This window comes from Theropithecus gelada, chromosome 15 (genome assembly GCF_003255815.1).
Source record: "Theropithecus gelada isolate Dixy chromosome 15, Tgel_1.0, whole genome shotgun sequence".
NCBI classification, from domain to species: Eukaryota; Metazoa; Chordata; class Mammalia; order Primates; family Cercopithecidae; genus Theropithecus; species Theropithecus gelada.
The window spans coordinates 7,184,210-7,197,480 of record NC_037683.1 but is presented as its reverse complement, the minus strand read 5'-3'; the positions used below and the strand labels follow the sequence as shown (position 1 = coordinate 7,197,480).

At 50.2% G+C, this 13,271-nt stretch overlaps 1 protein-coding gene across 2 annotated transcripts in view; it reads right to left on the bottom strand.

Annotated features, from left to right (window-relative positions):
• Positions 1–13,271, bottom strand: part of RAPGEF1 (Rap guanine nucleotide exchange factor 1) — a 159,176-nt gene that overhangs the window by 44,435 nt on the left and 101,470 nt on the right. For both annotated transcript variants that reach the window (XM_025359107.1, XM_025359106.1), the window contains exons 6-11: positions 10,277–10,365; positions 9,167–9,319; positions 8,613–8,736; positions 7,977–8,160; positions 5,829–6,329; positions 1,745–1,947 (exon numbers count right to left, since the gene is read on the bottom strand). In XM_025359107.1, coding sequence (XP_025214892.1) covers positions 1,745–1,947; positions 5,829–6,329; positions 7,977–8,160; positions 8,613–8,736; positions 9,167–9,319; positions 10,277–10,365 — 1,254 coding nt within the window. The remainder of the gene's footprint in view (positions 1–1,744; positions 1,948–5,828; positions 6,330–7,976; positions 8,161–8,612; positions 8,737–9,166; positions 9,320–10,276; positions 10,366–13,271) is intronic.

Below are 13,271 nucleotides of genomic sequence, written 5' to 3'. Positions count from 1 at the left end.
TGTGGCAGGGACCATGTAGAGCCAGATGAGACCCCCGGTGCTTACCTGGGGAGGTGTTCAACACAGATGTTCCTAACAGGCCTCCAGGGGCTGAGCTCACCACTGCCCCGCAGGCGTTGTGGAACAGGTTCTGATTCCACTCACTCACTAGGGGTGTCTCCCCAAATATTCAGAAGCCTGTGGACTCCACAGTGTGGAGAAGATGCCCAATGGGCCAAAAATATTTTCAATAAATCTGGCTCAGCAATGGCTGTTTTTTTTTTTGAGACAGGGTCTCACTATGTTGTCCAGGCTGGTCTTGAACTTCTGGGATCAAGTGATCCTCCACCTCAGCCTCCCAAGTAACTGGGACTATAGGCATGTGCCACCACCACTCCTGGGTCTCGGCAATGGTTCTAACCAAACATTTTAAGCAAGGAGTCTCTAAATGAGGCATTTATGTTTCCATGGTGGGACCCTTTTTGAAACATCTTCAAAGCAATTGAGACTCATATTCTCAATTGTGTCTGTGGGGTGGGCAGGGCAGGTGAGGATCTGAGACCCTGAAAATGGCACATGTGACACAGCTAACGAGTGGCAGGACTGGAATTCAGAACTCTCAACTCCAAGCTTCGCCTTTCCTCTACTGGACACGGCCTTCTCTGAAGGGGCTGAGTGTGGTTTCTCAGTGGAAACAAAACAGCTTGCTTGGTGAGCCAGAGCCCACTGAGTATAGGAAGCTCAGGGACTCCTGGGACTGGGCTGAGCCCCAGGTGATTATATGGAGTAATCCAGGGACATTGTCCTCCAGTCTGCAGCTGCCTCCCAGAAGAATCAGACGGCCCTTCATGTCCTCTCGCAATGGATAAAAGATGGCCCAGGGCACACCAGTCGCCTCCTGGTAGAAGCCACCAGACTGGCCAGCACACGAGCACAGCAACCCAGGCAGCTCTGAACAAGCCTGGAGCTCCCTGTTGGGGGCTTCCTCTTCCTGGGGAGCATGGCTGGACAAGAGGCTCAGATCCTCAAACCCGACTAGGGCCCTCCATGTTCATTAACTGGCAGCAAAGGGAGAAAGTCTGGAGGGATGCCACAGGCACCCCCCATCTGCCTACCTGCCCAGTGCCCGGGCAGTTCCGGAGCCTCATGGGGTGCCCACGGTGGAACAGCCTGCCTTCTGTGCTGACCCGTGCTTCCTTACGTGCACGGGAGTCCTCAGCACAGGAGTGTTTTCTAGAAGAGGAAGGTGCCGTGTCTGAAACAGAGTGGCTCTGTTTAAAGCCATCCTCCGCTTCAATGGCGCTTGTTTCCCTTGGGCCCTCCCCGGCCAAGGCTGGGTTGTAAGTCACTCTACACAGTTAGGCCCATTATGCCAATCAAGTCCACAGATGGCCATGCACAGACCATGTCCTGTGCTTTGACTGAGTCCCTCCCTTCTGGGAGGTCTATGTTGAAGCCAAAGAAGACAGAAAAAAAATACAAGAGACTGTCAGCAGAGAGAGCAAACACCCTGAGTACAAGCCTGTCCCTGCTGCGTGGGCCTGCTGTGGAAAAGAAAGGTCCCTGCACCCCAGGGTGGGGAGGTGGTGGAGCGGGCACTGGGCTGCTGGTGAGCATCTCAGGAGGAAGTAAAAGCATCTGTGTGGGAGATGGTGCCTTCCACACCCAAAACTGGGGCCCTGCCACGGCAGGGAGGAAGCTCGTTCTGGTTCCTAGAGACCTGCTAGAATCAGAAGTTCTAGTCACAAGGGAGGGTGTCACTCACCAGCTGCCGCTGCTTGGGGGGTAGGGCGGGCGGCGGGGCCAGCTCCTGCACGGAGTCCACCCCGCTGAAGGAGTCGCTGAAGCCGTATACCTCCATGAGGAGCTTGTTCTTCTGCTGGTAGATGTGCTCGTTCTGCGGCGTCTGGTAGAACATGGAGGGCTGCGGCTCCGAGTAGTCCTCCAGCAGCTGCATGTAGGCCAGCACTGTGAAACGGAGGGACAGAGCTGCAGCAAGGCTGGGGGCTGCCACGTCAGGGAACCCCTCCCCGCATTCTTCCCACAGCAGCTAGGGGGCTTTCCACCGAAAGCACCTCAGGGAGGGACGAACAGGCGGAGCGCAGAGGCCTTTTCGGGCAGTGAAATCACACCCTGTCTGATGCGCTAACGGAGGAGACCCGTCCAGACCGGCAGACGCGCAACACAGATGGGGAACGCTAATGCGAACTCAGGACTCAAGCGAGGGACTCAAGGGATGGCAAGTCTCAGCCACCTCCTGAGCAGGCACTTTCCCCTCGGGGCACGTCACAAGTGCCCTGCCAGGTGGAGCTGAGCTTCAGATACCAAGAAAAAGTGGTGGCTCTGCAGTGCTAAATTTTGTATCCTCAAATAAGCACAAAGCCAGAGGCTTTTCTGCAAACCTCAACTAGTCAACAAATCAAGGAAGGCCAGACACTGAGCTGAGGAAGACAGTCACAGAGGTAGGGAGTTTATTTCTTCCCTCAGCCGCTGTGGGGGTCCAGGTATAGAGGAAATGCTCTCTCTCCAGGAGTGTCACTGAAGGAAAGGGTTCAAAGTCACCTTCTTTATTTAAAAGATTATGTAAGAATTTCTTACTAGCTCCAACAAGCACAGAGCAGAACTTGGTTGGAAAAGATGCACAGGAAGAGATGGTTCCCCTCTGAGGTCAGCTGCTGCTACTGAAAGGGCAGCTCCAGCCCCTTGAGCTTGTCTTACACTTCCTTTTTTTTTTTTCGAGACTGAGTTTCGCTCTTGTCGCCCAGGCTGGAGTGTAATGGTGTGATCTCGGCTCACTGCAACCTCCACCTCGTGGGTTCAAGTGATCCTCCTGCCTCAGTCTCCCGAGTAGCTGGGATTACAGGCATGGACCACGACGTCCAGCTAATTTTTGTATTTTCAGTAGAGATAGGGTTGTGCCATGTTGGTCTGGCTGGTCTCAAACTCCTGACCTCAGGTGATCCACCTGGCTTGGTCTCCCAAAGTGGTGGGATTACAGGCGTGAGCCACTGCACCTAGCCCCACACTTCCTCTTTAATGCTGCGCAACCATCGTCACCAGGCTCCAGAGGAAGGGGCAAGCCTAGGAAGGTGATCCCAAGCACCCACAAACTGCTCCCTAAAAAGACTAAACGTGGCCGGGCACAGTGGCTCATGCCTATAATCCCAGTGCTTTGGGAGGCTGAGGCAGGAGGGTCACTTGAGGCTAGTTCGACACCAGCCTGGGCAACACAGTGAGACTCCCATCTCTAAAAAGAAAAAAGAAAAGAAAAAAATTAGCAATGGTGGTATGTGCCTATGGTCCCAGCTATTCAAGAGGCTGAGGTGGGAGGATCCCTTGATCCGAGTTCAAGGCTGCAGTGAACTATGGAAAAAAGAAAAAGACTAAACACAACCACCTCTGCCTGACTTTTCTGTGAAACTGTGATCTCTTCAGGAGGTCTTTCTGAACTCTTGATGATGAAGCCCTTGTAGAGACCTGCTAGCCAAGCATAGGGAATAGCAGTGACATTCCCAGCCTTCTAGAAAAGAGGAGGACCCGGTCCATTTCAAAAGCAGCCCAGTGGCCAGGCAGCCAGCATTGCTGGGAAGGCTCAGCCTCCAGTGCTCAGGGCCTGGGACTGTGGGGATTTCAGGTGCCGGACAGTGATCACAAGGCTCGTCTGGTGCAAGGGACTCATAGGGTTGCCCCTGGCAAGAGGGGCTGGGGACCCTTATGATATCAGTGCATCCCAAATGATGAGGATACGTCGTGACACTGGGACTGAGCGTGCGTGAACTCAGGCCAGTGTCAGCCACGCGGCCAGGGTGATGATTCTTTCCTTCTTTCCCTGAAAGCAATTTTGAGGCATTTTCCACAAGGTCACCTGAGGGTCCCCTCGGGGAGTGAAGAGCAGACTGGGGACTAGGACTGAGGCTCAGGGTACCTAAGTTTGGGGCTCTTTCACAGAGTATGGAGAAGACCACCCCCTGCATAGGGGTCAACACTGAAAACTGGATGGGATCTCAAGGAAGGAGGGCTGAATCCCTTCCTCCTTGGCTTGGGAGGAAGTGTAACAGGCTTGTACAACTCAGGTCAGGCTCTCAGTCCCAGATCCGTGCCCCACTTGCTTGTTGATCTTGGGCAATACTCAGTTCTTCTAAGCTCCAGTTTCTCTACCTATGAAATTGGAGCTAATAGGGCCTGCCTTGCAGGTGGCTGTCACGATGACCTTCGACAGGGCGTGTGAAGCTTTAGCTCAGGGCACGCCATGGCTGCAGCTCAGGAGTTTTTTAGAGGTTTGCAGGCTCCAGTGCTGGAGACACTGATGAATGGGTTAAAGCCTCAAAATGGTGGCCTAAATTACTGGGGATTTTCAGCCACTTGAGACTGTTTGAAAGGAAACACTGGCTACCCCTCCCTTTCCTTCTCCCCTCTACAGACCCTGCATGAGGACCGCCGCCCACACTTGTTCTAGGAGCTGGAAGGGTAAGGCTCTCTGGCATCTGCTGCAGTTTGTAAGGATGCCATCCTGCCCAGTGTCTGAGCTCAGAGGACCCCTCCCCTAGGGAAGGAAAGGGGGTGAGCCTGAGTGGCATGTAGCCCAAGATAACAGGGGTGAAGGGGGAGGCCAACAGCTCTTTAAACACTTGTCCATGCAGAGGGAGGGGAAGAGAAGGAAATGCTTCTGGCATTGTCATTGCACACTCCTCTGCGGGAGCCCTGGTTTCTGATGAGCGAATATACACGACAGATGGGGATGACATCATTAGTCCCACAGAGCCAGCCCTCCCTCTAGCTGGGGGACCACTGCTGAGGCCATCACACAAGCTGGGCAACACCCACCGAGGAGCTGGGGATACATGACACCATCTCAGCCGCAGCCTTCTGGAGACCACGCAGCCGGCCCTCAGGGCGATCCTTGCTGGACTGAACCAAGCCAGGTCTTCCCTTCTTTGAGAATGGGGCCCAGTTCTAAGCTGGGCTCAGATGCTCTCATTTGGGAATTTGGAGTAGAGATTCCATTTCTAGTTCACAGAAGTTCTCTGTTGGATATGTCAACTGAGGCCAGGGAAGCCTGGGGCTGTGGGGCTAACGTGACCACACACATTGAAACGGTGACAGCTGTGCTGCCAAGAAAATCGAAGCAGAACTATGCTAGTGAAGCGGGGAGAGGGCGGGGACAGAGAGGGCCAGGCAACTCCCAGAAGTGTGGGGCAGTGAGGGGAGCTAGGAGAAAACAGAATTTCCAGGAGAACTCTCCTTATTACTTTTATGGCAGATTTACAGTTGGAAAATATTCAAAACTTCAGCTCCACCCGTGGGCTCCAGCAACATCATATATTAAAATGTTTGGTCCAAGAAGTGTCCTCAATTACTTCTGCTGGCCAACCTCAGCTCCCACGTCATTCTGGGAGCATGAACAGAGACAGCGTGCTCTAGACAGGGTCCTTAGACAATCACTCTGTGGACACTAGGTAAGTTCTGCTGAAATTCACATATCCACCTCGCTCTATGCAGATGTTGCTGCAATGCTGTCCTGCATGCCAGGACACTTGTTCCCCTCTGTCACTGTGATCAGGCCAGAAGGTCAACTGCTGCCATCTAAAGAGGAGAAGCCCTCGGGCTACGTGGAGAATTGGCCTGAGACTGTACGGAAACTGTAAAGGAGAGATCAGCTGATCAGGCTTTAAAAACGATCACCTGTAATGAGAAAACCTGGCTCCCAGAAGTGTCGACATACCTGGCTGGCCTATCTTTTATGAAATAATGAGGCCACTGATTTGCTTCTGGTCTAATGCTGAAAGAAAACATACTGCCATTTCAGGTTATAAAATGCACTTCCTGACAACAGTGCAACAAAAGCTTACTGTGTTTGTTTTTCTTCTCTGGTAGAGGAGGTGGTTTTTCTGGGTCACCCGTTGATTCAGGAGCAGTAAAATCACCCACAAATTCGACAGGGGCTGAGGAACCTCCATGCTGAAAGGGGAGAATAGCAGCAAAGGGCGCATAGGGGACGGACTGGATTGGGGCCGTGCTCTGCAGGTCCTCCCCAGAGATGTTGTCGTACTGCGAGGGATGCCGCTCGTAGGACACCCTGCAGCCAGAGCTGTCCGCCGTCTGGGAGGCTGCACTCCTGCGCTTCTTCTCGGGGAGAGCAGGCGGCGTATCTGTCTGCTGCCCTGGGGCCAGAGGTCCGTCTGGCTGGGGATGGCTGCCAAGAGGCAGCTGGAAAGGATGGCCAACAAATGGAGACCCAGACTCCCCCAAAGACTCTGGCAACGGGCTAAGGTTCCAGGCCGTCTGCTGAGGTATCTGGTCTGCGTTAGAGAGGTCTTGCTGGAGGAATTCATAGTCGGGATCATAGTGGTCTGCAGTTACAACAGGGGAAAAAAAAGACCCGTTAGCCAGAGGCCCTGCAGGAGCAGCCAGCCCCCGCTGCCCACCTCTCGCCGGCTTGCTCATGGGTGTGTGACAAAGACATGTCTCCAGGGTTTCGTTTATATTTACATGTTATATTCTTCATTCTTCTCCCTGATTATAAAAGCAAACCAGATGGGAATATGGCTGTTTGCTATACTTTTCTTATTTTTTACATTTCTTACTTAAAAAAAAAGAAAAATACACAACCATCACAGAAACTGTGGCAAATTACATCAAGAAAATAAAAATCACCCACAACCCCGTAATCTAACTGTATTTTCTATTTACATTTTGATGTATTTCCTTAAATGCCTCTTTTGCTTCTAGGATTCCTTTTTGAAAAAGCCCAACTGAGGGCTGCGTGGTGGCTCACGCCTATAATTCCAGCACTTTGCAAGGCTGAGGCAGGCCGATCACTTCAGGTCAGGAGTTCAAGGCCAGCCTGGCCAATGCAGCGAAACCCTGTCTCTACTAAAAATACAAAAATTGGCTGGGCGCAGTGGCTCACGAATGTAATCCCAGCACTTATTGAGGCTGAAGTGGGCTGCTCACTTGAGGCCAGGAGTTCAAGACCAGCCTGGCCAATGTGATGAAACCATTTTCTCTACTAAAAATACAAAAATTGGCTGGGCACGGTGGCCCACGCCTGTAATCCCAGCACTTTGGGAGGCTGAGGCGGGCGGATCACCTGAGGTCAGGAGTTCAAGACCAGCCTGGCCAACATGGTGAAACCCCGCCTCTACTAAAAATACAAAAAAATTACCCATACGTGGTGGTGCACACCTGTAGTCCCAGCCACTTGGGAGGCTGAGGCAGGAGAATCACTTGAACCTGGGAGGCGGAGGTTGCAGTAAGCCCAGATAGTGTCACTGCACTCCAGCCTGGGTGACAGAGTGAGGCTCTGTCTCAAAAAAAAAATTAAGAATACTATGAAAATATGTAAATGGCCCTGTACTTTTTCCAGTTATCAATATATTATGAGCAATTTTTAATAGCTACAGATTATTCCAGCAAATGAATGTACCATCATTCACCTGATTTCCTACCAATGAAATCTTGCTATTAATCGCTGATTATGCTCCTAGGATACATTCTCAGAAGTGAAAATATCTAGTTCACAGGATACAAACAGCTTCCTGCTCTCTAAGCCCCCTGCCCGGCCGACGGGAGGGGCCCGCACAGCACACATTCAGCGCTGACTAAGGAGAAGGCTGGCTCATGTGGCTCTCTCCCCTTCAGCCTCTGTCAAGTGTTGTCAGGACCCCCACCCCTTCATTTAAAGCTCTCAACACAAATGGCTCTTAATTTTGGTAAAGAGAGTCAAATTACCCACTGACAGATGAACTAACAACAGTTACCGCTTGAATATCTAGGCTGTCGTTTTACGTTGTGATTTCATTTACATGCTCAACTTCCTAGGGAGGCAGATACTGTTATCCTTATTTTGCAGATGAGGAAGCTGAGGCTCAGATTTTAAACAAGTTGGCCAAAGTCACGTAGTCAATGATCGCATGACCTGGGACTCCCACCCAGGACTGTATGGCCCCAGAGAAGCCACCAAGACAGGATGGAACAGGAGGATGCTGGCGGCTCACCTAGTGTTTCACAGCTTGTGTTCCGGGAGCACTGCCCACTGTCCCTGTCCAGAGAGGACAGCTGCTCGTCTGACTTGCTGAGCTTGCCTATGCTGCTGCAAGGGGAGAGGCGGGGCGACTCTCCACCATATGAGTGGCTGCCTCCTGACAGTCGCCTCTGTGCATAACAGTCAACGTCAAAATCCTTAAACGGAAAAAGAAAAACAAAGCCAAGTCACTTCTGAGAAACGGTGGCAGAGACCAGGGGTGAGGCAACCGGTGCATTTACTTAGAGAAGGAAATACTGCCAGGCAAACTCAAAAACCACCTCTGACGCCAGCAATTGAAGGACACATACAGCAGAGAAGCAGCCACCTGGAGTTGGTGGGGGGTGTGACCAGGGAGGGCTCTGGGGCTGGGCTCACCTATCCCCAGGAGACACCCTTTGGCTCTGGCCTCCCTGCCCTGACCCTTATCCCCATATGGGAATCTGGATCATGTCCTGGAATGAGAGGCATGGGTACAAGGTCTCACACCCCTCGATGTGACAAAACACCAGCGACTGAAGACCATGGGTTTCTTTCAGCTTCAGGAGCAAATCCCTGAGCCCCCCACCCCCTCCCTGCCTTCCCAAGAAGCGAACACGAGCTGCATTACCTGCCTATTGATTCCAACAGGCAAACTGGAGCCACTGGTGGCTCGGCTCATGGGGGCCACCACAGCCACTCGGGTAGGGGACGGTGCCGACTGTCTTTTCTTGGGTGGCAATGCTGGTGGAGGACTGAAACAGACCGAAACGTCCAGGCAGACCAAACCACACTCACCAAAGCTCTTCAGCGTGATATTGGGGTACAGGATGTGGGGCTCTTTCATTACTAGACTCTCCACACCCAGTGTTCACACTTCAACTCCTGCCTACTCCCCTCCGCCAAAGTAAAACCTGTAAATACCAAATAAACGAAAAAGAACAACCCTTTCTTTTTCTTTCATAATAAATCATACCAGGTCTCCCTGGGCTGAGGGCACAAGGAGGCCTTCAGGAGAGCTCAGGGTGGCCAGAGAGGGCTGGGCGGGGTGGGAACACCTCCAGAGTCAGCCTCCCAAGGGGGGCCAAGCCCCGAGCACTGAGGGGAAAGGGCCCAAGCCCTGCCTTCCTCCCTTTCTTGCTCATTCTGCCATGGGAGGCACTGGACAAACAGGAAGGTAATTACCTATTATCAACCACCCGAATGCCAGGCAGAGGGGGCTTGGGGGGCGCGACCTCTTCATCTGTGGCGTCTGGGAGGAGCTCAGTTGACTGTGACATCCCGGTCGTCTTGTTTAGGATTTCTACCTCACGGTCTGTCAGGGGGAGCTCTGCTGGGCTGCAGAATTGGGAAGAACTTGGGGTTACAGAAGGTCAAAGATGGGATGAGCACATACAGGCCCTGAGAGGGTGAGGATGTGACTGGGTAGAACATGGTGGGTGAGGTGGGGCTGAAGAGCAGGCTCCCTGGATACAGAGCTCTGGGGTTCTGGTTTGGTTGCTAAGGAGCTACTGGAGCTTGGCTGTGCCCTCAACTTTGCACCTCAGTTTCCTCATCTGAAGATGATCTAAGGACTCTCTAAAATGCTCCAGGCCGGGCACAGTGGCTTACACCTATAATCCCAGCACTTTGGGAGGCCAAGGAGGCAAATCACTTGAGGTTAGGAGTTTGAGACCAGCTTGGCCAACATGGAATACAAAAATTAGCCAGGCATGGTGGCGTGCACCTGTAGTCCCTGCTACTTGAAAGGCTGAGGCAGGAGAATCACTCTAACATGAAAGGAGGAGGTTGCAATGAGCCCAGATCGTACCACTGGACTCCAGCCTGAGCAACAGAGACTCTGTCTCAAAAACAAAACAAAAGCTCCAAATTTATGTTTTATATTTTTACCAGGAGCTTGGAGTAGAGATGAATATAAACCCTTACAACCATCGATGTCATCCTCAGTTTACTCTGGATCAAGCAAGAGTGCGCTCAAGTCAAATCCCCCAAACCCAAGCCCTTAAAAGTTCTTTGTAATTATGAAACGAAGTTGCCCAGGAAAAGCACTGGCATGTGTCACTGGATGCGCTCACACATGATCCTTGGAAACAGTCACGCTGAAGAGTAAACTTGAGATGGGCAATACTTTAAGCCTGTGTGAAATATACACACAATGCTAACCACTGAAAAAGCAATATGGGCCTCCAGCAGCCCACCCTCATGCTGCCCACCCCCTGGGCCCTATCCTTGTCAAATGTAGAGACTTTGCCACTGAGTGTGACCCCCGCGACAGGAGGGTTAGTCAGCACCTACCCATCAGGCTTGCCAGCAGGGGAACTGGGCTTCACGGGGCTGGTCGGAGACGGACGTCCCTGCTTCTCGACGGTGAGCCTGACCAGCTCCTACCCCCAAAAGAAAAAGGCAATGAGCAAAGCTCCTGTCACCACTGAGTTTCCACAAGAAGGCAGGCAGGTGCTGTCTGTCCTCTGCTGCTGAGTCTCATTTCTGTGCCTACAGATTCTCCACGCACCATAAACGCAAGAATCACTTGCCTTAGGTAATCTGCATGACTTCCCAAATGTCCCCGGCCCTCCAAAAATACCTTCATGGCATGTCAAGAAGTTTCAAATGCGTAAAGGCACTTCCTCTTGGAAGGGGAAATGGCAAACCCCAGAGTCTCAAAATGATTGTTTATCACACAAATTACAATACCCGGCAGAACAGATTCCCAGTCGGTTTGTTGGGGAATGACTCTGTTTCTAGTTCTCTAAAGTCACTAGATCGTGTGGCACTGGGTGGCTTCCCAAGGCGAGCTGGCCACAGGTGTGGTGGAGCAGCTAGCTGGTGGGGGTGGGTGGGGGCTGGTTGGGATCCTTGTCAATGGAGAAGGAGTTAAGGGGAGATAACCCAGCAAAGAAATCACTTTAGAACCATTAACTGAGAAAAAAGAAAAGAAAAATAGCCTTTTTCAAATCATAGCAAAAGAAAAAAAAGGGAAGACCTAAGGGCCCATGTGGTTTTTTAAAAAAGATTAGAATGCATTTTCTCCCAGTTTGATGAGTTTTGACAACTGCATATACCCAAGTAAGTGCCACTAAAAACACAAAGAACATTTCCAGCCAATCTGCCCCACCCCAACCGTTTTTTAACTTCCATTATCATAGATTACTTTTGCCTGTCCTAGAACTTTATATAAATGTAACCATATCATATATATACTTTTGTGTCCATTTTCTTTTTAAAAACAGCTTTATGGATATATAATTCATATGCCATCAAATTCACCCATTTAAAGTGTACGATTCAGTGGTTTTTAGTCTGTTCACAGAGTTGTGTGACCATCAGCACAATCAATTTTAGGACTTCTCATCACCCCAAAAGGAAACTCCACATTCCCCTCGACCCCCAGCCCCTGGAAGCCGCCAATCCACTTCCTGTCCACACATCTTTGCCTGCTCTGTCCCCCAAGCTCAGCGTCAACGGCTGTGCTTCGTGTGTGCGAGGTGCCTGCTGCTAGTTGCCGGCAGTGTTCCCACGAGTGGATGCATCACAACTCCCCCTGCCTTCCTGTCGATGGACACCTGGCCAGGGCCTACGTGTTTCAGCAGGAAGCTGTTCCAAGTCATAGAGGAGGTGGCAGCGGATGCCAGTGGGCAACACAGTAACCAGAGACCCTGAACCAGTGGCTGCCAAGCCTCTCGACTCAAAAACACCACACACAAAAACGGCAGTGTATGCTGCAAATAAGTCAGAGTCAGTTACCATCCTTCCCAGTGCAAGGGTTCTTTCGAAAACACAAAAACTAGAAGGTGAACACGCCAAAAAAAATATCAAACAAGAAAGTCACAGATACCAATGGTCAATAATCATAAGACATTCATCACTTTGGATGGTAATAAAATAGAAACTTCCAGATATAGTAGGTGGGAGCACCGCTTCAGACAGCGTCTTCAGAGGGATGACTTATCAGTATATATCAAAAGCCTTAAACATTTGCATTATGAGAATTTTGCACCAGGTGCAATGGCTCATGCCTATAATCCTAGCACTTTGGGAGGCTGAGGCAGAACGATGGCTTGAGCCCAGGGGTTCAAGGCTGCAGTGAACTGTAATCACACTCCAGCCTTGGTGAGAGATTAAGACTCCGTCTCTTAAAAAAAGAATCTTGCCCAAGAAAAATGTCATGAATGTGTGCAAAAATTAAACCACAAAAGATGGTCATCACAGAGTGTACATAAGATTATGTATCATTAATGTGATAATTTTGAATAGTTCAATATCCCACAATTAAATATTTGATAATATGTACTGATTACATAAGTCATGATAGAACCAGACAATGGGCCAACCATTACATTGTTATTAAAAACAAAGTCACAACAAGAATATGCACTGTATCATGGAAAGATGCTGTAATACATTAAGTGGAAAAATAGTTCTAGGTGATATGCTGGTATATATTGCACGTTTTGTAAACAAAGCCAAATCAAGAATATATGTAATACAAAAAATATGGCTATGAAACACCCCTTTATTTTGTTCTTTTTCTATTTTCTAAATTTTCTGAAATGAACATAATTACTTCTGAAATAATAACTAAACAAGCAAACCCCCCCAAAACTAAATGCATCTATCAAACTCTTGGGCTTAAGTGATCCTCCTGCTTTGGCCTCCCAACGTGTTGGGATTACAGGTGTGAGCCACCATGCCCAGCTAGGCATATCCACAGACACAGGTTCAGTGTTACCCTACTCTGTGACAGTTGTTATCCCATTCAGATGTCTATTCTTGAAGAACTGTGGAGAAGTAAAATCTCTAAGAGCCAAGTAATAGCAAGAAAGGAGAACCTTAATACTTAGATGTTAGCATAATTTAGAAGTTAATATTTAAGGAGCAGTCATCTAGCTGGTGATTGATTACAAACAGGACAAGATAGAGGATGAGAGACTACACAATCAGGGAAGAGAGCAATTAGGACAGAGGCAGCTCCCCTGCACCCTATTGCCTGGAGGAGGGGGGACGGTGGGAGACGCAGCTCTTCCTAAAAGCACAACGCCAGGCCCCAAAGAAGAGCATCACGGCCTTAAAGGGAGTTAAAGAGTGCCAGAACACAGTGCCCTGGACACCCCACTTTCAGATTCACTCTTCTTTACAAGCAGGGCAAAAGGAACAGAAAGAAGTCTGTGTTGTTTGCATCTGTTGATACAGGAAAACATTCCCGACTCTTCATTGATTCATGAGCAATTATAGTTAGATCGTCATCTTTCTGGAGAGGCAGCTGTAAACTCAACTAATGAACGATGGCAAA